This window comes from Jaculus jaculus, chromosome X, assembly GCF_020740685.1.
Source record: "Jaculus jaculus isolate mJacJac1 chromosome X, mJacJac1.mat.Y.cur, whole genome shotgun sequence".
NCBI classification, from domain to species: Eukaryota; Metazoa; Chordata; class Mammalia; order Rodentia; family Dipodidae; genus Jaculus; species Jaculus jaculus.
In genome coordinates, this window is record NC_059125.1 from 63,141,774 (window position 1) to 63,165,433 (window position 23,660).

The 23,660-nt window shown below is 47.4% G+C and overlaps 1 protein-coding gene across 6 annotated transcripts; it reads right to left on the reverse strand.

Moving 5' to 3' along the window:
* Positions 1 to 213: 213 nt before the first annotated feature.
* Zmym3 (zinc finger MYM-type containing 3) lies at positions 214 to 23,305 on the reverse strand. 6 transcript variants are annotated; one of them, XM_045140253.1, is made up of 25 exons: positions 23,253 to 23,305; positions 21,162 to 21,847; positions 20,013 to 20,056; positions 19,635 to 19,707; positions 18,885 to 19,179; positions 18,491 to 18,668; positions 17,905 to 18,123; positions 17,466 to 17,616; positions 17,151 to 17,266; positions 16,901 to 16,987; positions 16,630 to 16,780; positions 16,228 to 16,400; positions 15,846 to 16,011; positions 11,523 to 11,620; positions 11,283 to 11,442; positions 10,719 to 10,831; positions 10,425 to 10,599; positions 10,101 to 10,247; positions 7,081 to 7,184; positions 6,702 to 6,870; positions 6,030 to 6,181; positions 5,345 to 5,459; positions 3,767 to 4,021; positions 1,774 to 1,891; positions 214 to 1,661 (listed from the first exon to the last, which is right to left on the reverse strand). In XM_045140253.1, the coding sequence occupies exons 2-25, from the start codon at positions 21,826 to 21,828 to the stop codon at positions 1,469 to 1,471; spliced, it is 4,119 nt and encodes a 1,372-aa protein (XP_044996188.1). In that variant the 5' UTR covers positions 21,829 to 21,847; positions 23,253 to 23,305; the 3' UTR covers positions 214 to 1,468. The 6 variants fall into 6 exon arrangements, with proteins under 6 accessions (XP_044996188.1, XP_044996190.1, XP_004661004.1 ...); XM_045140255.1 differs by lacking the exon at positions 23,253 to 23,305 and adding an exon at positions 23,074 to 23,122; XM_004660947.2 differs by lacking the exon at positions 23,253 to 23,305 and adding an exon at positions 22,588 to 22,744 and having other exon boundaries at positions 19,635 to 19,701.
* Positions 23,306 to 23,660: the final 355 nt, after the last annotated feature.

The following is a 23,660-nucleotide window of genomic DNA, read 5'->3' on the forward strand; positions in this document are numbered from 1 at the left end:
CACAACAACTGGCCTTAAAGAATATCTTATTGAAGTGTCTGAAGACTATGTAAAAGGACCAAGTTTTAGTAATTCATTAAGACAGATGAATAATACTGATTCTCAAATCAAGATGGACTTCTTTACACTTCAAACACAGGAAGTTACTCTGTCAAGTATTTATATTCCTCATCCCTCCAAACACCACTCTCCCTCCTCCAGAGAAAGCAAAAGACAATTTTAACTCTTTATTTGAAACAAACAATTCCAGAGACAGAAGGTTAGTTGTGACAACAGCTTCTCACTAAAACACAAGGGTGGGCATGGCTCACTGAAGGAATAGGCAGGCCAGGCACCTCAGAACAATATATACAGTTTAAACAGTGGCTAAACTGGTGACAGTTATAAAAACACAAAAAGGAGGCTGGGGAATAGCAAAGCCAACAGGGAAAGAACTGGGTACCCACTTTGCCAGACACTAGTAGTTTTTGGGTCCACAAAGGCAAGATGGGGGAAAAAAGATGTAAGCAGTAGGGGCAGGACCCACACTCATAGCTCTTTACTGACCTTCTGACCAGTCTGTATCCTGTATAACCCAGGCCCCTACAAGCTTGGCCTGTCTTGTGATAGGGGGAGAACAAGAGTGGGGAAACTAGCCCCAAGCCAGAAGGTAGTTGTTGCCTTGGGAACTTTGTTGATTTAACTAAAGGGAGGCAGTTACAGAAGGGCCTAAGCATGATGACACCATGGCTCATGCCAACCTAGGATGGCAGAGAAAAGACAAACACATAAACCAAGGGGACAGGAGGCTGGCTGCACAACAGGAGTCTGCTCCCCATACTCAGAGTAATTCTCTACTTTTGAGGAGAAGAAAGCATCTGGAACCATTCAGAAACTATAGCACCAAGGGGTGGTGCTTGCTGGGGTGGGATACATGGTGAAAGGGTGCCAACAACCAATTATCTCAGGAGGAATAAGTGTCTGAGCTCTGTGCTTTAGGTAAATGGTCCCCTCATTATTTGATCATTTTTTTTTCAAACCTCTCAGACAAGACATGGTACTGGGGAACAGGGGAGAGAGAGTGGGTACAGGGCAGAGAAGGCAGCTGGGTTCTTCCCTAGGTCACGCCTAGGAACAAGGGGCTTCACCTACATAAATAGGTCAGGAAACCCAAAGCCAACAGGATCACCAGCGCTATTAACACTCCACCACAGTGTGGCCCTCGCAGAAAGGGTTTATTGTGAAACAAAGAAAATAGGCTAGGTGGGTTGTGCCCAACACTGGGGGACTAGCCCCTGAGTACAGAAAATTGGGGCCCCATGTTGTCAAGTGGTATAGAAGGTTAAAGGCAGGGGTTCCTAGGGAAGGCAGGGAATGGGTGATAGAAAGGTATTCAGGGCCTTTCAGAATGAGTAGCGTTGGTTCCTGGGCCAGTCACACTGTAGGACAAACATTTAATGTGGAAGATGGATAAGTGTAGCACATGAGCTTAGTCCAGGTCCTCCTCTCCAGGACGACCCAGTTCTTCATAAATCTCACGTACAGCCAGAATGCGATTGAGCATGCTTTCCAACATGCTCCTGTCCATAGGAATCACAGAGTACCAGAGAGGCGATTCGGCAATGCAGGACCGCTCAGGTTGCAGGTAGAAAACATCGTTCCGAGTCCGGAGACTTTCAGGACTACAATGGTGGGGATGGAGTTGGGAGGATAGAAGATCAGTACCTGAGGTGAAGTAGATCAGATCTCTTGGATCTACATGACAATGACACTCTGGTAAAACCACTAACTTACCATTTTGATAGATAGAATTCATAGAACTTGACGGGGCAGCGGAGAGGATTCATACGATTCTCACGCTGCTCTAAAATAGGGGCTTCATCTTCTCTCTTCCGTTTCCCAGGACCTGTGTCTGTATTGGAGAGACATGATCCAGACTCATTAAAAAGACAGACTTGGCCAGGTGTAGTGGTACACGCCTTTAATTCCAACACTTGGGAGGCAGAGGTAGGATGATCACTGACAGTTTAAGGCCCCCTTTGAGAATACATAGTGAGTTCCAGGACAGCCTGGACTAGAGTGAGACCCTACCTCGAAAAACCAAAAATAAATAAAAAGAAATATAGGGAAAATAAGAGGCATAGCTCAGTGGTAGTATATCTGCCAAACATGCACAAGACTCTGGCGTATAACACCAATACAACCCTCACCCCCCAAAAAAATAGAAGGAAGGGAGGTAGGAAGGGAAGCAGAACTTGTCCATCCTTTCTTTTTCCTTTCTTTTCTTTTATTTTTGTTAGGTAAGGTCTTGCTCTAGCCCAGGCTGATCTGGAACTTATGATGTAGTCTCAGGCTAGCCTAGAACTTGTGGCGATCCTCCTACCTCTGCCTTCTGAGTACTAGGACTAAAGGCTCGTGCCTCCACACCTGGCTCTGGTCTATTTTTCCACAAAAACCAAACATCATATAGGTATGCTATTCTGTAGTCTTCCCAAGTTCTTGCCATCAAAGTCTTTATAATGTCCCCCAAATTGATAAAATATGGCAGTGATCTCACATGTTATAAAAACCGACTATTGAGCCAGGCATAGTGGCACACGCCTTTAATCCCAGTACTCAGGAGGCAGAGGTAGGAGGATCACTGTGAGTTCCAGGTCACCCTGAGATTACAAAGTGAATTCCAGGTCAGCCTGAGCTAGAGCAATACCCTACCTCAAAAAAACCAAACAAACAAACAAAACTGACTGGTAAAACAGATACAAGGTTTGGCTTTCCTTTCAGGACAGAGAAAATGAAGACGGCCATAAGCACATCACTCCAGGGAGACTTAATCACAGAAAGTTTGTTAATCACTTGCTTTTTCTGATTTCCTTTTTTTTTTTTTTTTTTTTTTTTGTTTGTTTCTTTCAAGGTAGGGTTTCACTGTAGGCCAGACTGACCTGGAATTTACTCTGTAGTCTCATGGTGGCCTCAAAATCATAGCAATCCTTATACCTCTGCCTCCCAAGTGCTAGGATTAAAGGTGTGTGCCACCATGCCCAGCTGTCATTTACTTTCAATCTCACTCTTATTTATTTTAGTATTTTTATTTATATTTATTTATTTGACAGAGAAAGAGGGGGAGGGGGAGAGAGAGAGAGAAAGAATGAATGGGCACACCAGGGCCTCCAGCCACTGCAAATGAACTCCAGAAGCGTGTGCCCCCTTGTGCATCTGGCTAATGTGGGTCCTGGGTAATTGAACCGGTCCTTTGGCTTTGTAGGCAAATGCCTTAACTGTTAAGCCATTCCTCCAGCCCAACTCTTTTTTTACTTATTTGAGAGACAGAGGGAGATAGAGGCTGACAGACAGAATGGGTGCTCCAGGCCCTCTAACCACTGCAAACAAACTCCAGAAGTATGCACTACCATGTGCATCTGGCTTACATGGGATCTGGGGAATCAAACTTGGGTCCTTAGGCTCCACAGGCAAGCGCCTTAACCATTAAGCCATCTTTCCAGCCTTCAACTCATTTTTGAGAGTCAAACATACCTACCAACTTACTACTTGTCCACACCCATTCCCTAGGCAAGCAAATAAGCTGCCCTGAGAGAAGGAAAGGTGGAAAGTAGGCAGATGATTGACCTCAAATTTATGAGCAGCCATTGCCTATCATCTAGGAGGACTGGCTATGTTTATCTTCTTTGCAAGCACAGAAGAGGGAACCAGTGACAGAAGAGGATCAACTTGACCAGTGTGGCTGGAATGAAAGAAGAAAATAAGGGCCAAAAGTAAAGGAGCCTCATACCTCGCCCTTTCCTCTGGCGGACTGGAGCATAGTAGCGGATGCTCACTACTTTGGTGGTTCCCCGAGGGGTGGTACACTTGCGGGACTGCCGTACCACATTACTGAAAGAGAGTTGCATGTGTTCTTCAGCTGTCTGGAGCCCAAAAAACTTAGTGTTGAAGAACATGAGGGTATTAAGAAGGACAAAGGGTGAGTAGACCCCCAGCTGCTTGCACTCCCAGAGGTGTTCTTCCTCCACTCGGGAGAATACAGTATCTGCAATGGACAAAGGAAAAAACAAAAGGGATTGAATTTTCCAGACCCAACCACTCATAGACCAATCTTGGGTCTTATATACATACTCATTTAGTGAGTTACCATTATAGAAAACCTTGGCACTCATCTAAACAGTAGGACAGGGTTTGTTTTTTTTTTTTTTTTTTTTAGTTTTTTTGAGGTGGGGTCTCACTCTAGTCCAGGCTGACCTGAAATTTACTCAGGCTGGTTTCAAACTCACAGCAATCCTCCTACTTCTGCCTCCCATGTTCTAGGATTAAAAGTACATGCCCAGCTAGGGTACTTTTTATATACTTTCAATTTGCATGTAAAATGTGCTGACTAACCTCAAATTAATGCAGGTAGATGTAGACTAAAGCCCAGCAACTAACTTACTTACTTTTTTTTGTTGCTGTTGTTGTTTATTTGAGAGAGAGAAATAGGCAGAGAGAAAGAGAGGTAGAGAGAGAGAAAATGGCCATGCCAGGGCCACTAGCTACTGCAAACAATCTCCAGACACATGCACCACTTTCTGCATCTGGCTTTATGTGGGTACTGGGGAATTGAACCTCGGCCCTTTGGCTTTGCAGGCAAGCACCTTAATGACTAAGCCATCTCTCCAGCCCTTTCTTTCTTTTCTTAACTTACCACTCAAACCTAGGCTATCTTATTTTGGTCTCAGACATAGCTCTTCATATCTGAGTATTTTCTTTGAGAAAGGATTTCCCCTATGTACCCCAGGATGGCCTTGAACTTGAGACCCTCTTGCCTTAGCTTCCTGAGTAGCTAGAATTATAGGTACACACTACTGTATCTGACTCAGATCTAAGTCTTGACTCTCTCCTCATGTTTTTAAAAAATATTTTTTTTTGAGAAAGAGGCAGAGAGAGAGAGAGAGAATGGGCACACCAGCAAATGCAGGTGCCACTTTGTGCAGCTAGCTTACATAGGTACTGGTTACTTGAACCTGTGTCCTCAGGCTTTGCAGATGAGCATCTTAACTGCTAAGCCATCTCTCCAGCCCATCCTTTGTTTTTTCCAATGATGGGGAAGGGTCTTACTCTGTAGCCCAGGATAGCCTAGAACTCACAATTCTGCCTTGGCCTCAAGGGCTGAGATTATAGGCATGTATCACATGTGGCTCCTCTCCTCACATTCAAGAGCAAGGGTCTTGCTTCTCTAGCTCAAAACCCTGAGGCGTCTGGCTACATACTCCTGCCCTTGAACCCTTAGTGAAAAGTAGTAGTCCAGACAGCACAGGACTCTTGAAGGTGTGTTGAAAGAAGGAGAGGGAGAAGGGGGTGCTAAGACCCTGTCCCTTACTGTTGGGGAGGAGTGTGGGCTGCCAGGTACTCAGGGATTTGTTGAGTTCTTGAACAAAAGTCAGGTAGTAGAGGTCCGTGAAAATGTTCACCATTCTGTTATTTTCCAGCAAGTACTAAAGAAAGAAAAAAACAAACACATATCAAGCCAGACTGTAGATCCTACAGGAAAGACAATGAAGCTGGAGGCCCCAGGAATGGTTCTTGATAATTAGGAGAGGATAGCAAACAACTGCTTGATTAGATGACCCAGAGAGCAGCTTTTGCTTTGGTGTTCCTACACCTCTGATGTGCTGACAATTTGTTGGAAGAGGAGATGGCTTGGAGATGTCCTCAGCAGCTCAGAAAACCCCTTGCCAGATCATACTTGGCTGACCTCTCCCAGTAGGAACTAAACATTACCTGATCACCCAACCTGCACATTCTTCCCTAAGAATAGATTCAAGGATGATTTAGGGTACCCAGATAGAAATAAAGACTGATCCTTAAACAGTCTTAACAGTCAAGTTCTGGTTTTAGGACAGTAGTGACATCTCATGTCCTATTTGTCATAGGAAATTTATCACAGGGCAGCTGCTTATTCAGATTAAGAGACAAGTAATAAGGAGTGGGCTAGAAACAGTTCCAGTAGGATCCTTCTCACTGTGTGGAGAGTGATGGAAAACAAGGTGATGTGCAAGGGGTACCTGCTGGATGCCAAGACACAAATAGTAGATACTGTCAGGTTCATATCTTTCACCATTGGGTCGAGTAATTTCTCTCACAAACTGGGCCAGACCATAGTTAAGCTCAGCAGCTGAACAGGCGAGAATATCTTCTTTGATACGCATAGGTTTGGCTGCAGTGATATGTAGTAAAGATGGACAGGATTAAGAAAACTCCATGGAGAATTTGACTTATGTCCACCATCATTAACCCTTTAGTTACACCCAGCTCCTGAAGAAGACCCACCAATTAAAAAAAAAAGTCCCCAGCCTTGAACTTAGGATCTCTTTTTAATATATAACTCTTCCCCATCTTCACAGGATAGTTAAGTCTTTTTTTAAAGTAATTTATTTTCACATATGTGCCAGTGTGACTGTGTGCACCAGGGCTTCATGCTGCTACAAATACCAGATCAGATGCTTGTATCATTTTTTTGTGTCTGGCTTACATGGGCGGCTTGAGAACTGAACCTGGGCTAGCAGGCTTTTCAATTAAGTGCCTTTACCACTAAGCAATCTTCCCAGCCCCAGGACAGTAAACTACTAAGTGATCATACCCTTCTCATTCTTAAGACATCTTCAGCAGCATCATAGACATGCCCCCTTTCCCCTTCACCTCCTTCTTCCTGTGCCTCACTCCTCCTGAGAACTTACGGCCAAAGCGCAGTTCATCACCCTTGCTGGTTTCTCCATTGGCATATTTTGACTGCACCCAGCACTTCCAAGCATTGACACCATATGAATAGTTGAGACCAGTACAGCTAGGCTGGCTGCTCATAGAGTCCCTAGAACAGCTTTCAGAAAGCATCAGCCTCTTTTGACCCTGGAGAGAAGAAAAGAGGAAAGTGGCAAAGGTAAAGCCAGAGCAGTAGGGGCAGTGTTCACCACTGGGATGGAGGTATTGATGCAAGACACATAGAGCTTTTATGGCGCACAGCCTTGATGACTTTGTGAACTGGCTTGGCTATGAGAGCACCCCCACCAGTTTGGATGCCCATCTTCTTTTTGTGGATACAGTACCCTCAGTCCTCACCTTCCTCATAGTTCGGGGGAGGTCCTGTTCAGTAGACACATCCTCAGGCCCTACCAGGCCACAATCAAAGAGGAAATCTACACTTGGATTGATATCCAAAGGATCTAATAGAAGAGAAAAAAAAGAAAATAATAATAATGTCTTCTTTAGATCTCAACTCTGCAGTCCACTCATCCTACACCTTTGCTGCTATTTGCCCACATGGCTCAAGATAAACCATTGGTCAGTTTCATTGAGCTCAATAAGAACCAGCAAAGTTATATCAAAAGATACTCATAGCTGGGCATGGTGGCACACACCTTAATCCCAGCACTCGAGAGGCAGAGGTAGGAGGATTGCCGTGAGTTCGAGGCCACCCTGAGACTACATAGTGAATTCCAGGTCAGCCTGAGCTAGCGTGAGACCCAACCTTGAAAACCCAACCCTACCCCGCCATCCCCCAAAAAGAAAAGATGCTCAGAGTCACAAAAATAACAAACACGGCCGGGCATGGTGGTGCACGCCTTTAATCCCAGCACTCAGGAGGCAGAGGTAGGAGGATCACCGTGAGTTCTAGGCCACCCTGAGAATACATAGTGAATTCAGGTCAGCCTGGGCGAGAGTAAGACCCTACCTCCAAAAACAAAAAAAAAAAAAAACAAAAAAAAAAAAACATTGGGAATGGTGGCACAAGCCTTTAGTCCTAGCACTGGGGAGGCAGAAGTAGGAGGATTGCCATGAGTTCGAGGCCAGCTTGGGACTATAGAGTGAGTTCCATGTCAGCCTAGGCTAGAGTGAGACTCAACCTCAAAAAGAAAAAGAAAAACAACAACAAAATAATGCCCAAGCCAGGCCTGGTGGTACAAGAATATAATCCCTCCCAGCTACTCAGGAGGCAGGAAGATAAAAAGAACAAGGCCTGCCTGGGCTACAGAGTGAGTTCAAGGTCAGCCTGGGCAACTTGGCGAGTCCTTACATCAAAATAAAAGGTAAAAATAAGACTGGGGATGTACCTTGGTGATAGAATGCTTGCCTGACAAGCCTAAGGCCCTAGGTTCAATCCCTAATACCACAAAAAAAACCTCCACCAAACACAAACATTTACAGCAATGTGACTACACTTAACATTATTGAACTTTACACTTAAAATAGTGATGATAGGGCTGGAGAGATGACTCAGCAGTTAAGGTGCTTGCCTGCAAAGCCTAAGGATCTGAGTTGAATTCCTAAGTACCCACATAAAGCCAGATGCACTAAGTGATGCATGCATCTGGAGTCTGAGATGGCAGGAAGCCTGGGTGCCTATACTCTTTCTCTGTCTGCCTCCCTCTCCCTCCCTCAGTATGTGTATTTCTGTTGCAAATAAAATTAAGTAAATACTTTCAAATAAAGTAAATATATTTTTAAATAGTGGTGATATAAAATTTTATATTATAGGAGTTTCTCTCCCAAAAAGTAACCAAATCCCCATACAAAATAAACACTAAAAATAAAAATTCTAGCTGGGCATGGTGGCATACGCCTTTAATCCCAGCCCTCTGAAGGCAGAGGTAGGAGGATCACTGTGAGTTCGAGGCCACCCTGAGACTACATAGTTAATTCCAGGTCAGCCAGGACCAGAGTGAGACCCTACCTCAAAAAAACAAAAATAAATAAATAAATAAAAAATAAAAAATTTTAAAATACAAATCAGAGCCAGGTGTGGTGGTGCACACCTTTAATCCCAGCACTCAAGAGGCAGAGATAGGAGGATCACCGTGAGCTCCAGGCCACCCTGAGATTACAAAGTGAATTCCAGATCAGCCTGGACTACAGTGAAACCCTACCTCGAAAAAAATATATATATATATATAAATATGTGTATGTACGTACGTATGTATGTATGCATGCATGCATGCCAGTCATGGTGGCACACACTTTTAATCCCAGCACTCGGGAGGCAGAGATAGGAGGATCACCATGAGTTCAAGGCCACCCTGAGACTACATAGTGAATTCTAGGTCAGTCTGAGCTAGTGAGACCCCACCTCAAAAAAAAAAAAATACAAACAGCCAGGGGTGGTGGCACATGCATTTACCCAGCACTTGGGAGGCAGAGGTAGGATTATTTCCGTGAGTTCAAGGCCAGACTGAGACTACATAGAGAATTACAGGTCAGCTTGGGCTAGAGCAAGACCCCACCTCAAAAAAATAGATAGGCATGATAGTACATGCCTTTAATCCCAGCACTCGGAGGCAGAAGTAGGAGGATTACTGTGAGTTCAAGGCAAGCATGACATTACGTTGTGAACTCCAGGTCGGCCTATGCTAGAGAGAGCCTATACCTCAAAAAAAAAAACAAAAACCAAAGCCGGGCATGGTGGCACATGCCTTTAATCCCAGCACTCAGGAGGCAGAGGTAGGAGGATTGCCATGAGTTCGAGGCCACCCTGAGACTCCATAGTGAATTCCAGGTCAGCCTGGGCTAGAGTGAGACCCTACCTCGAAAAACCAAAAGAAAAACCAAAAAAACAAACAAACAAAACATTAAAAAGCAAATAAAATAAACAGGAACAGGAGATACTTCTCAGTTACTAGTGTGTTTGTCTACCATGCATGAAACCCTGGGTTTGATGTTCAGTTAGGAGGTAGAGGCAGGAGAATCAGAAGTTCAAGGTCGGGCTGGAGAGATGGCTTAGTGGTTAAGCACTTGCCTGTGAAGCCTAAGGACCCCAGTTCGAGGCTCGATTCCCCAGGACCCATGTTGGCCAGATGCACAGGGGGCACACATGTCTGGAGTTCGTTTGCAGTGGCTGGAGACCCTGGTGCGCCCATTCTCTCCCTCTCTCTTTCTCCCTCTATCTGCTGTATGTCTCTATCTCTGTCTGTCTGTCACTATCAAATAAATAAATTAAAAAAAAACACTAACACTTCTGACTAAGGGGCACAATGAGCACTGTGTAAGATCATGTGCTTGGGGTCCCTTCCTGGTAACACAAATGCTGCCATACTCAGTGCCACACACACAAATGCTACAGTGGTCACCCCATGAATCCTACTTACTCTTGGGGAAATCTGCCTCCAAGTCTTGCCCAGGCTCATCTAACACATTGGCCATCTTGACAGCCATGGCCAGAACATCATCTCGGGCTGGCCCAAACAGGTCACAGTCTTCCAGAAGTCCCTCTGCACTCTGATTGCTCACAAGATCTAGGAGGCAGAGAAGTAGGCTCAATCACTACAGCTCTTGCTAGCACTCTTGCAGATATTCAGGGTCTGTTCCAAACTTTCCCCATATTTCACTTAGCCCCAAGATCACCACCCTCCACCATCATAGGCAGACAAAGGGGTGACACTATTTCTAGCATCGTCCTGTTCACTGCATACCACAGAGATCAGATGAGGCCTTGTCTAACTCCTCAGCCTCTGCAATCATTTCTGCCATAGCCAGGATGTCAGCCTCCAAGGGGTTGGAAGGGATCTTCACCTTCAGCTCCTCAATTGTCTCCACAATCTTGTCTGTGCTCTCCAAAGTAGTGGGCAAGAAAATGGGCACAGGCACCTGGAGGCACAAATCCCACTAGCAGATGAGGGTGCCAGCCGAGAAGAATAAGGAAGGGGGTGGGTCTTAATCATAGCAGGGTAAAGGAGGATTCCACTAGGAAAAGCAAGGACACTTACCGGGATAGGCATTGTGAAAGGCACCGGGACTTTCTGGCAATACAAATGCATAGGCACGGGCACAAATATGGGCACTGGGATGGGCAGCACAATCACCTGTGGCTTCCACTCCTCTGTCACCAAGAAAACAAGTCTTTTTAGAGCCCCTGCTACATAGGTCACATATGATCTAGGATCTGATGCTCATCTGTCATCCCCACAGCTCTAAACTGTTCAATGTCATAAAACTGCCCTTGAGCAAAGCGTGGTGGCACACACCTTTAATCCCAGCACTCAAGAGGAAGAGGTAGGAGGATCACCATGAGTTCCATGAGGCCACCCTGAGACTACATAGAGTTCCAGGTCAGCCTGGGCTACAGTGAGACCCTACCTCAAAAACCAAACAAACAAAAAAAAAAAAAAACTGCCCTTGAACCAAAGGTTGAGACATAATTGTGATTCTAGGACAACCATATGCATAATTCTTCAGTCACCTAAGAAATTCCCTAGTTCAGTTTCTGAACATAAGGCTTAAGGCCTAGGACTATAAAATACTGCCTGTGGCATCAAGGTACCGTGGCTCACCTGTCTGACTCCCTTTGGACTTCATTTCTACCTTGCATGAGACACCTCGGTTCTGCATTAGAGGTTTACACATGGCAGCTTTGTTTTTCCGAGGTGTTGCTGGGGGTGGTGGGGGTGGAGGGGTAGGAGCACTTGGAGCTGATCGAGTCTTCACAGGGACCTGCAAAGACAAAGGAATGTTAGTCCAGACAACTGTAGCACCCTCCTGAGATTATCTTCTCCCTTAGTTTTAGCCCTGACCTTGCCCAAATTTCCATTCTCCTCTGGGGTCCTCACTGTGTTGCTGTTTTCCACTTTGGCTTGAGAGGGTGTCTGAGGCTTTGACTCAGAAGACTGACCTGCAGATTAAAACAAATGAAGGCTAGGGAGATGGCTCAGTCTGTAAAGTGATTGTTGCACAAACGTGAGAACCTGAATTTGGACCCCCAGAAAACACATAAAAAGCCAGGCACAGCAATGTGCACCTATAATCACAACACTTGGGAGAAAAAAAACACACAGATCTCTGAGACAAGATGGCTAGCTAGAGTAGTCAAGTTGGTGAACTCTGAATTCAATGAGAGACCCTGCCTCAGTAAAAGAAGCAGAAAGCAGTAAGAGATACCTAATGCTGGCCTATACATGCACACTTATTCATACACACCTGCACATACATGCACCTAAACAGAGATGAACATGCATATATCACATATTCAAAACTGATAAAATAAGGTGAGCATGGTGGTACACGCCTTTAATCCCAGCACTTGGGAGGCTGAGGTAGGAGGATCACTGTGAGTTCAAGGTCAGCCTGGAACTACAGTGAATACCACATTAGCCAAGGCTAGAGTGAGACCTTACCTCAAAGAAAAACAAAACAGATAAAATAAATGAATGTTCTCACTGGAGGAACTCTCTGTCTTCCTCACCTCTACTTTAGCACATCAAGGTTGGACATGGTGGCTCATAACTATAATCCCAGTAGTCCTCAGGAGGTAGAAGCAGGATGATCATACAGGCTTCAAATTCCAGACCAGCCTGGTTTATATTATGCGTTCAGGCCAGCCAGAGGTACATAATGAGACCTTGTCTCAAAAAAGTCGCTGTGAGTTCAAGAACACCCTGAGACTACATAGTGGATTTCATGCCAGCCTGAACTAAAGCAAGACTCTATGTCAAAAAAAAACAAAAAAGATAAAATAAATAAAGTAAAATGGGGTGGAGAGATGGCTCAGCAGTTAAGGTGCTTACCTGTGAAATCTAAGAACCAAGGTTTGATTCCTTAGTACCCACATAAGCCAGATGGCACATGCGTGTGGAGTTCATATGCAGTGGCTAGAGGCCCTGGTGCACCCATTCTCTCTTTTCTCTCTCAGCCCCTCTTCCTGTCTTTCTCTTAAATAAATAAATAAATAAATAAGGGCTGCCAGGCGTGGTGGCACACTTCTTTAATTCCAGCACTCGGGAGGCAAAGGTGGGAGGATTACTATGAGTTTTCAGGCCACCCTGAGACTACATAGTTAATTCCAGGTCAGCCTGGACCAGAGTGAGACTCTACTTCAAAAAAACAAAAAGGGGTGGGGGTTGGAGAGATGGCTTAGCAGTTAAGGCACTTGCCTGCAAAGCCAAAGGACCCAGGTTCAATTCCCCAGGACCCACATAAACCAGATGCACAAGAGGGTGCATGCATCTGGAGTTCGTTTGCAGTGGCTAGAAGCCCTGGCATGCCTATTTTCTTTCTCTCTCTCACCTTGCCTATTTCTATCACTTCCAAATAAATAAAATAATAAATAAATGAATAACTTTTTGCCAGGCATGATGGTATATGCCTTTAATCCCAGCACTCGGGAGGCTGAGATAGAAGGATAGCTGTGAGTTTGAGGCCACCCTCAGACTACATTGTGAATTCCAGGTCCGTATAGGCTATAGTGAGACCCTACCTCAAAAACTACCCCAACGAAAGAAAAAAACAAACATACCAATAAATAATGGGAAGTCTAGATTTCCTTTTCTTCTTTTTTTTTTTTTTTCATTTTTTGAGGTAGGGTCTCACTCTAACCTAGGCTGAACTGGAATTCACTATGCAATCTCAGGGTGGCTTTGAACTCATGGTGATCTTCCTACCCCTGCCTCCCAAGTGCTGGGATTAAAGGCATGCAACACCACGCCCGGAAGAAATCTAAATTTCTGCTCCTTGCCATCCCAGATCATCTTCTCTGGGCTGTAACAACAATAACCAAGAGAATTGTTTGCTTCTAGATACCCAGAATTAAACACTGCATCTCTCACTTAAATAAAAAAAAAAAATACATGTGGTGGTGCACACCTTTAATCTCAGTACTTGGGAGACAGATGTAGGAGGATCACTGTGAGTTTGAGGACAGCCTGAAACTAGACCAAATTACAGGTCATCCTGGGCTAGAGTGAGATACTACCTTGAAATAAATCAAATATTGCTGGGCATGGTAGCTCACACCTTTGATCCTAGCACTCAAGAGGCAGGAGGATCATGGAGTCTGACACCAGCTTAAGACTATAGAATGAATTTCAGATCAGGCTGGGCTAGATCGATACCTTACCAAGAAAAAACAAAAAACAAAAGGAAAGAAAAAAATGTATGCATGTATGTGCATACACAATTTCAAACCTTCCACCAGACAGCACTCAGGAGTTGAATATCCCTGAGAGACCAGGGTAACATTCCAAAAATAGTTAATAGTTTCCAGTATCACTAAAGGTTAGAGCTTATGCTGACACCTCCTTTTCTCTCAAAATTTACCAAAGAACTGGAGAGATACCTCATTGCTTAAAGGTGCTTGCTTTCATAAGCCTAAAGGCCCAGGTTTGATTCCCTAGTACTCACATAAAGTCAGATGCAAAAAGTGGCACTGCATCTAGAGTTTATTTGCAGTGGCAGAAGGCCCTGGTGTGCCCATTCCTTCCTTCCCACCCTTCCTCCTCTACTTGCAAATTAATAAATAAAAATACAAAGATAGCGCATGCCTTTAATCCCAGCACTTGGGAGGCAGAGATAGGAGGATCACCATGAGTTCAAGACCACCCTGAGACTACATAGTTAATTCCAGGTCAGCTTGAGCCAGAGTGAGACTCTACCTGGAAAAACCAAAAAAAAAAAAAAAAAAAAAAGATAAAGCAGGAGATTTGGCTTAGCGGTTAAGGCACTTGCTTGTGAAGCCTAAGGACACAGGTTCAATTCCCCAGTACCCATGTAAGCCAGATGCACAAGGTGGCACATGTGTCTGGAGTTCATATGCAGTGGCTAGAGGCCCTAACACATCCATTCTTCACCCCCGCCTTCTCTAATAAATAAATAAAGAGCCAGACATGGTGGTGCAAGCCTTTAATTCCAGCACTTGGTAGGCAGAGGTAGGAGGATCACCATGAATTCCAGGTCAGCCTGGACTAGAGCAAGACCCTATCTGGAAAAACCAAAACAATAAATAAATTAAAAATATATTTTACAAACATAAAAGTAAGGCTGGAGAGATGGCTTAGCAGTTAAGGCACTTGCCTGAGAAGCTGAAGGACCCAGGTTTGATTCTCCAGGTCCCACATAAGCCAGATGCACAAAGTGGTGCATGCATCTGGAGTTCATTTGCAGTAGCTAGAGGCCCTAGCATGCCAATTCTGTGTGTGTGTCTCAATAAAAATAACTTAAAAAAACTCATGCCCCTTTCTAACTTTGTAGGCACCACTACCTATAAATATATCCTCATAGGGCTGGAGAGATGCCTTAGTGGTTAAGACATTTGGCTGATAAGCTTAAGCAGTGAGGTTCAACTCTCCAGTACCCACGTAAACCAGATGCACAAGGAGGTGTATATGTCTGGAGTTCCTTTGCAATGGCTAGAGGTCCTAGTGTGCCCATTATCTCTATCTACGTCTGGAGTTCCCTTGCAATGGCTGGAGGTCCTAGTGTGCCCATTATCTTTAAAGCCAGGTGTGGTGGTACATGCCTTTAATCCTAGCACTTGAGAGATAGCGGTAGGAGGATCGCCATGAGTTTGAGGCCACCCTGAGACTACATAGATAATTCCAAGTCAGCCTAAGCTGCAATGAAACTCTACCTCAAAAATAAGTAAATAAATAAATAAATAAATAAAATTTAAAAATATATACCCTTATCAAAAAGCAGTTAAATCTGGCTCCAAGAAGATTTAAGTAAGAACACCCTCTGGAGGCTGGAAATATGGCTTAGTGGTGAGGTGCTTGCCTGCAGAGCCAAAGGACCCAGGTTTACTTCCTCAGGACCCACGTAAGCCAGATACCCATGATGGTGCATGGGTCTGGAGTTCATTTGCAGCAGCTGGAGGCCCTGGTGTACTCGTTCTTTCTTTCTCTCTGTATCTATCTGCCTCTCTCTTACACACAAATAAATAAAATATTTAATAAAATAAAATTTAAGTAAAAGATCACCCCCCAGGTACCTAGAATCTGGAATCTAAAGGAACATTGGAGCTCTCACCAGGGATGAGGTGACTGCAACAAAGGAAGAAGGGGCTGTACCTAGGGTTAGAAGAGCCCAGGCCACTTCTGACAGTGTACACCCTGCCCCATACTTACTGTTCAGGAGGCTCTCTGGTCCACTCTGTGTATCCAGGTTGGGTTGATTCTGCTGGCTATAAAAGCGCAGCAGGCACTGTTGATTGCAGAAATGACGGATCTGTCCACGCCAATGGATGGTCTCCAGCAGCTTCCCCTGGCGCTTACAGGCATGGCATCTGGCAGCCTGACATTGACAAGATGGTCAGACCTGCCTCCTAAAATGTTCTGGGCTCTCTCCCTTAGGATAAGTCATGTTTCTCCCTTTAGAGACTAGACCAGCTTAGAGACTGGAGAGATCAGCTCCCCTACCTGGAGATCTGCCCACACTTTGATGGCAACACAACAGCTAATACCCCTGTTACCTTCCTTCTCTCCTTTCTGACATGCTGACCCTCCTTACCTTGCAGTACCATAGCAGGTACTTGCTCTTACAGTCCTCACTGCAAAAATCCCAGGTGCTGCCATCCAGTTGTTCAGCGACTCCACGCTGGCAGGTTTGGGAGCAGTAAGTACAAGTGATACAGCATAAACCCAACTTCTTGGTGAAATCTTGTTTGTACAGCAACACGCAGCCTGGAAAGAAGGGGAAAGGAACAAGTTCTAAGATACCTACAGGCCCAAGACCCAGCTTTTCAAAATACTACAGCTGCAACTGCCTCTAAACAGCCCTTCATGCCCAAAAGATGAGGTAGAGCATCCTGAAAAGTCCCTGCCCATAAGACCACATTCCAAGTCTTGCTTTCTCTGCCATTCTGCCTGGCTATGAGGGACAGAGCTTCCTGTCCCTTCCTCATTTCCTTACCTTCGCTGCAGAAACTCTTCTCCACCCCACTGAATCGGAGCTTCTCATGCAGGAGTTTCTCCTGCCGGCAGTGCTCACACTGGGACACCACACCCCGGAGCCGCTTAAAATCCTCACAGCAATCACGGCAGCAAAACTGGAACACCTGGTCCTGAGGTGGGAACACAGGGCAGGAAGGGTAGCAGTATGACATCTTCATCTGGTGGGAACCAAGTGGAAGAACCCCTTCAAACATGTAGCAATATGTGAGTGGGGTGGGGTGGGATCTTACCTGCCAGTCCAAGACCTCAGGCTTGCCACTGAAGAGGCTATGACAGTAGTGACAGTTCAAGTGAATGCCCCCCTCAGGGCTTGTTCTCTGGAGGGAAGGAAGACAAGGGGTGTGGGGCAAGATGTGTGTGGTGCTGGCCTAGAGGAGGGGCAGTCAGGCTTGCTCTTTGCTCTGCCCAGGCCTACCTACCCCAGTTCTCCTACCCTCTCTGTTGCCACACCCTTTATCCCTGATCCAGGGTCTGGAGTACCTGGAACTTGGTCCAGCAGCTGGGGCTGCAGAACTGGTACACTGTGCGGTCAACCTTGTTGTAGTAACAGGGGTCAGAGAGGCTGCGGCGGCAGAAGCTGCAGGGTCGGGGAGGGCCTGGGGCACAGAGAGAAAGAAAGGAAAAGAGAAAGAGAGAGCACATAGATGGTGTAAGACAGGGCAGAGACAGAATGGAAAATCCACAGGAAGATGTGACTGGGGCTGAGGTTGGGCATCGGGGATTACTCTAGAAAAGGGGAATATGGGAGATAGAAGGAAGGCCAGCAGGAATCCCAGAAGAGGGCTTTGCACCTACCAGTGAGCCCTGCCTGCTTCACTTTGTAAGAAGTGGTACAGCACAAGGAGCAAAACAAGCTGGTCTTGCCATTACGATCCACATGTGATAGCATCTCAAAGTTCTTACACAGGGTCTTGCACCAAACACATGGGTACACACGTGTATTTTTCTGGAGGATGGGGAAGGAGAGGCTGAGGCTGGATTTGTCCCTTCGCTTTTATTTTTAAAATTTTTTAAACATGAAATATTTCAGGCATACAAAAAAGCATAGATGATAATATAACAAAGACCTGTGTGTCCACCAGCCAGCTTCAAAAATAAAACATAACAGATACAATTGAAACCCCCTTTATTTGTTTTATTTCTCCCAGCCTTGACCCATCAGGCACCTTTATTTATCACCCAAGAGCCACACCCCCTTCCACAGCCCTCTAATCCACTACTCCCTCGGCCCCACCTTCTTGTACGCCCCCAAGCATGTTGTGTTGCAGAACCGCTTCTGTTGGCCATCATGAAAGAGGAGCTCAGGACCAGTGCTCCCTGTCTTGGTGTAGATGTAAGCCCCACACTGGTCACAACAGTTGGTTTTCAGTCCTTTGTTGGCCCGGAATTTGGAGAAGCAAGTGTCGCTGCAGAGCCGGTGCACCACGCTGCCATTGCTGACCTCATGTAGGACCTGCCACACACACACACACAAACACATGCACACATACACACACCCTGAGCTGGGGCCTGGCCACCACTGCCCATCCCATTGCAAGAACAGATCCCCACCTCCCCCTAGACCTTCACAACAGACAGTGGGCCTAGAGATTCCCCAACCTGTGCATCGGGCTGCCAACTTGATGGAGAGGTCCTGGGAGGCAAGGAAGGCCAGCTGCATACATCCTGAAGAAACTATATCCTTGAATATGTTCTCATAATGGCTGCCTTTCCTGCCTGAATCCCTTTTCCATAAGGCCTGGCCCCTGCAGTCCCACAACCAGAGGGGCATGTCAGAGCTGCCCAGGCTCTGTAAATTAGCCCCAACTCAGTGTCCTCACCTCTCCAGTCTTCTGGCATATGCTGCAGCGAGTGGCATCAGTAGGATCCCCAGACTGGGGGATAGGACGCTGCTGCTGGGCCTCATACAGGGAGAGACAGACAGATGTGCAGAACTCATGGAAGGAGCCTCCTGAACCAGTCTGTGCCATAACTGATTCCTTGGTGTTCCATATGTCCCTGGAGGTGGGAACAGGTTTAAGTATTCTCAGGATCACCCTCTCCATTAATATAAATCCTTCCCCTCGTTGATGTCCACAGTGTCAAGTAATTTATGATCATTTCCCTAAAATAACTCTCCCTGTTCCATTCTCCTTGGTGCTTGCCAACATATTTTGTCTCACTCATAACTCCCTCCCTGACCCCTACCCCCCACCCTTGGACCTCCACACGCACTTCTTGCAGAAGGTACAGGTCTTTCTGCCCAAGGGCCTCCTGGCAAAAGTGGTGAGACAAGATGAAGAGCAGAACAGCTGAGGCAGCCCCTTGCGCTGATAGGCTGTCTGCCCCTTCTGCAGCGGTGTCCGGCAATGTGCACAAGTCATCTTGGTGGCCACAGAAGAGCGCCCGGCCCTTTGTGACATACTTGAACGCAAGGACATGCGGGTAGAGCGCCGGGGCCGGAATGGGACAAAGTCTTCATCATTTGGATCATCTACCATGGCATCAGAATCATCATCTGACACTGGAACTGTGGGAGTGAGGGGGGCAGTGAGAAAAGACCACTAGGCCAGGTCTCTAGCTATCTGATGTCCAGACTAAGTTTCACCTTGATCTTACTATCTTTGGGACTTTTCATCTTATTGTTATACCCCACTCCCATTATATGGATATCTTAAGCTACTGGTGTCTCTCATTCATGGTTACTCTATAATATTGAAGGGGGGGTTCCAAGAAAGAAGATTGTGGACAGGGATGGCATAGTTGAAACAGGAAACTCTCCATTCTTGCTGTTCTTGTTTTCCATTTCCCCCACTGTCTGTGGTTCCCATGCCAACCTATAGCAGAGACAGGCGCTTTATTGCATGCTTGGCTGCAAAGAGAGGAACTACAGGAACTAGAAGATACATGACCTGTCATAATCCCACCTTCAACTCTTCACCACACCCAGAATTCCCAGGTCATACTTCCTCAAATCCTACTTACTGCTCTCAGTGGAATCCACAACTTCAGGTTTTGGAGGCTCTGCTCTCCTAACGCGCTCGCTTCTCTTCTGTACCTTGGAAACAGGGGCAGGGAGGAAAGCTGACACCAGGGGCAGGCTAACAGAAGTGCAGGGTTTGGGGAGGGTTAGGAGATGGGAGGGGGAAGGGAGAGTAGGGACCCTAGGCCCAGCCCTTAAGAGGAGGGGAGAAAAAAGAGGTTGGACTTTCTTCTTAAGAAGTAGTAGATATAAGAGCTCCCTCCCTCCTCTGACTCTCCATACAGAACTAACTGAACAACATCTGGGAGGGAAAATGAAGGGTCTGTCTTTACCAGAGCTATAGGGGGAACTAGACTCTTTGCAATCCCCTCCCCCCTCACCCTCTCTGGCGGCTTCTCACTCTCCTTCCCAGTCAGACCATCTCCTGCAAAGGAAGCAGAAGGCAGCCTAAATCTTGAGCCTGCCCTCCCCACCTCCTCCCAGGCCCAACCCCCACCTCCATTCCTGGGGAAGAACTTACTCAAAACTGAAAGGGAAAACTGAAAGGGAAAAGAGCGCCTGTGGCTTCTTGGGGCCCTTTTCAGGGCTACCTCAGGCTCTGAACTAAGGGGGCAGTGGGTAATGTGTGTAGGTTTTCTCCATTAAATAAACATTTTACCCCTTTCAACAGCTTTTTTTTTTTTTTTAAGTTTTTCGAGGTAGGGTTTCACTCTGGTCCAGGCTGACCTGGAATTCACTATGTAGTCTCAGGGTGGCCTCAAACTCTCAGCAATCCTCCTACCTCTGCCTCCCAAGTGCTGGGATTAAAGGCATGCACCACCACGCCCAGCTTCAACAGCTTTTTATCCTTGTCATTGGAAGTTAAGGGCACATAAGTAATACACCTTTCATGGAGAATTTATATTTTACCAACAAAAATATATTGTAACAGCTCAAAGGAAACAAGATGAAAAGAAACCATCAATGTATGGGTAGGTTCCCTGGACTTGGGTGGTGATATAAATCCCAAGACCCCCATCAAAGTCTAGAGGAAGGACACTACTAGACATACCATGTCTCAGAGATTTAAGTTATTACTCTCATATCAGAGATGCAATCCTAAACCCCATCTTTCTGCCATTTCCCTGAAATCAGACTTCAGCGTCTTGTTATCATTCATCAATCCTAGAAACCCCACTCTCATCTAAAACCAAACAGCTGGAAAAATCATGGAGCCAAAAAGCCTGTCAACTTCCTTCAAATCCCGAAGGACAGACCCTGGCACCAAAAATCCAATGGGGTGTAAAAGGGGGGACCTCTGCCATCAAATTACCCACTCATCCTGCACAGCCCTACCCATCCTATTCCTCCATTATTTTCTATAGTATTCACCACACCCCCATGCCTGTCTCCTAAACCCCAACTTCTTCCTTAAACACATCCCTACATTTATTTCTCCACCCTCTGGCCCCTCCTCCTTCCCAAAGCATATAGCCACTCCTCCTTACACCATCCTCTCCCCAACCCCTCCAGATGATTAGGCAACCTACCAGGCAAGGAAGGATGTGCAGTGGGGTTAGAGCCCCCAGGTTTGGTCTGAGAACTGTTGATTCCATCCCCCAGAGTCTCTCCCACAGAAGGGCTAGGGGGGGCATTTGGGCTCTGTGGCTGCCCTTGAGGATGCTCCTCCTCCTGCCCAGAGGAGCCCCTTCTCCTTGTAACTATAGAAGGTGTCTCCTCTTCAATATGGGAGGACTGCAAGGTTATTGGAGAATCAGGAGCCAAAGGCTCTAGTAGTCCCTCTGGTGAAGAGGGATTTACCCCAGCCCCTGGATCAGGTGGCACAACCTCAGGAGTCTGGCCCCCTGGTCCAGGGTCTAGGGTCTGCTCCCCCGAATCCCAGGCAAGAGTCCCCTGTGGACCATGGTCCACCTCTGGGGGCGAGGGGGCTTTATAGAGCAGCCCCCCCAGCCCCAACAGCTCAGTGGCTCCATCCAGGACTACTCCAGGGTCTTTTTCCAGGCCAGAAGGGGTATCAAGCAGGTCCAGGGCCCCTGAGGATGGAGACGGACCAGAGGGCGCCCAGCCTTGAGTTGGGGCAGTCTGGGATTCCAGCAGATCCTCTCCAAATTCCATGTCTACTGGAAGGTCTCCAGCCAGGGGCTTCTCTGGCAGGGTCAATGGGTCAAATGGACTAGGGAAATCACTGGGGTCCATGAGGATGGCTGGATATGGGCTGCAGATTAGAAGAGGGGGCAGTAGAGGTGGTCTTAGCCAGAATTACTTCCTACATAGGCTATGGGGCACACCCGTCACCCACTTGGATTCCTCATTAACACCCCCCCCCAACCACCGACAAGCATTTCCACAGGCTGTAGTCCTAATATCTACTCCCCCCTCCCCAATACAGCGCCCTCTGTGAGGAGTGGCATTCCCCACCCTGGCCCAGTGCCCACGCTCACCAGGCAGTTGGTCTTGCACTCGGCTGGACACCCCCCACCACAACTCCCAGCTCTCTCGCCCCTTACCTTTCACCCCCCCCCAAACTCATACTGAATGCCCCCTCAGACTCACCTAAGGCCGTCACCACTGGAGCCTTTCCCGCCCCTGCTACCTCAGTTCCTATTCCCTCCTGACTCCCTCAGTGCCCCCAAGACCCCAGTCTCTACCCTTCCTATCCGGCCTCACCGTCCCTCCCCGCTTCGCCAGGTCCTCCCTCAACCCTTCTTCCCCCGCCTCCATAACTACCCTTTCTAACCATTCCTCCCCCCAGTTACCTTCGGGGGAGCCTGCATCTTCAGCCCCGTGCCCCTCTCCCATTGCTTCCCCAATCTTCCCTTCTCCTGTTGCCCACCCCCCACCTCAGGCATTTACAGGAAGACATTTTGGAGCTACGATTTCTCCTCAGACCCCCTCCCGGCTACTGCGAGATCCCGCCTGCAGGTTCGGTTCGGCTTGATCAGGCCCGACCCCTACCTGAGGCAGGGTTAGAGTAAAGGCTACAAGCCTAGAACTGCAGACAGCGACGGCCCCGCGCTCCTTCTCCACCTCCCTCCCTAGCAGCCGGGATAGGGGTCGCGGCCCCTTTAAATGGCAGCGCCGCTCGCAGTGCTGAGCGCTCTGCACCAGGCGGGCGGGCGGTGCCAGCGAGCAATCCCATTGGCTGGCCGGTGGAGGGGGCTCGCGAGACAGCGCCGGCCCCCGGCGCGAGACTCCCAGCCCAGTGGCCGCCTGGAAATTGCGGAATGGAACCTAGTCACTGGGGATGGAGTTTGAGCCCCCGCCCGGGCCCCGTTAGTTAAGGAGGAAAAGATAGCCTCTGGAGCTTCAAAGAAGCCTACCCCAAGGGAAGGCGACGCCTCCTTGCTACCGAAGGGCCTAGAACACAAAAACACCCTCACAAGGCATGCCACACGGAGGGGAGGAAAAAACAAACCCAGCTCTAAGCACCTGCTTCCTTACCTGGCTCAAGAGTCTGGCCCCGTCATACCCGCCCCCGCCCGACCTCCTGGAGCCCACTGTACCGGTGATCCCCTCCTCTCATTCAAATGGTTCCCGGTCCCCTCCCCCCCCCGTATGTCTCTTCGCTTCCCACTCGTGCGCCCCCCCGTGCGCGCGTGTCCCCCTTCAGCAGTCCCTACCTACGCCATGCAGCAAGCGCCAAGATTACCCTCCCCCATCCCCACCTCTCTGGGGCCCGCCCCCCAGGCGACTGTTGGGTTTGTGCGTGACAGGGAAGCAGGGACCCAGCCCTCACGTGCCCCTCCTCCCCTTGTTTGCAGCCCCAGGAGGGGGGCTCTAACCAGTCTCAGTCAGTTAGGGGATATCTTAAGCTTGCTCTCCAGCCACCCATGGCGGGTTAAATGGCTCTGGCTCAGTGACAACGCCTATGCAGTAACTATTCACTGGCTGATGACCACCAAACCAGGTCCTGCAAAGCTATTCCCACTCCCTCAGTGGTCTTAGGGTCAGTTCTGGGATCTTCTCGCCAAGTCTTCCTGCAGGAGCTCCCTGCATTTATCTCTTAAGTAGTTTTCTTCACCAGGCTA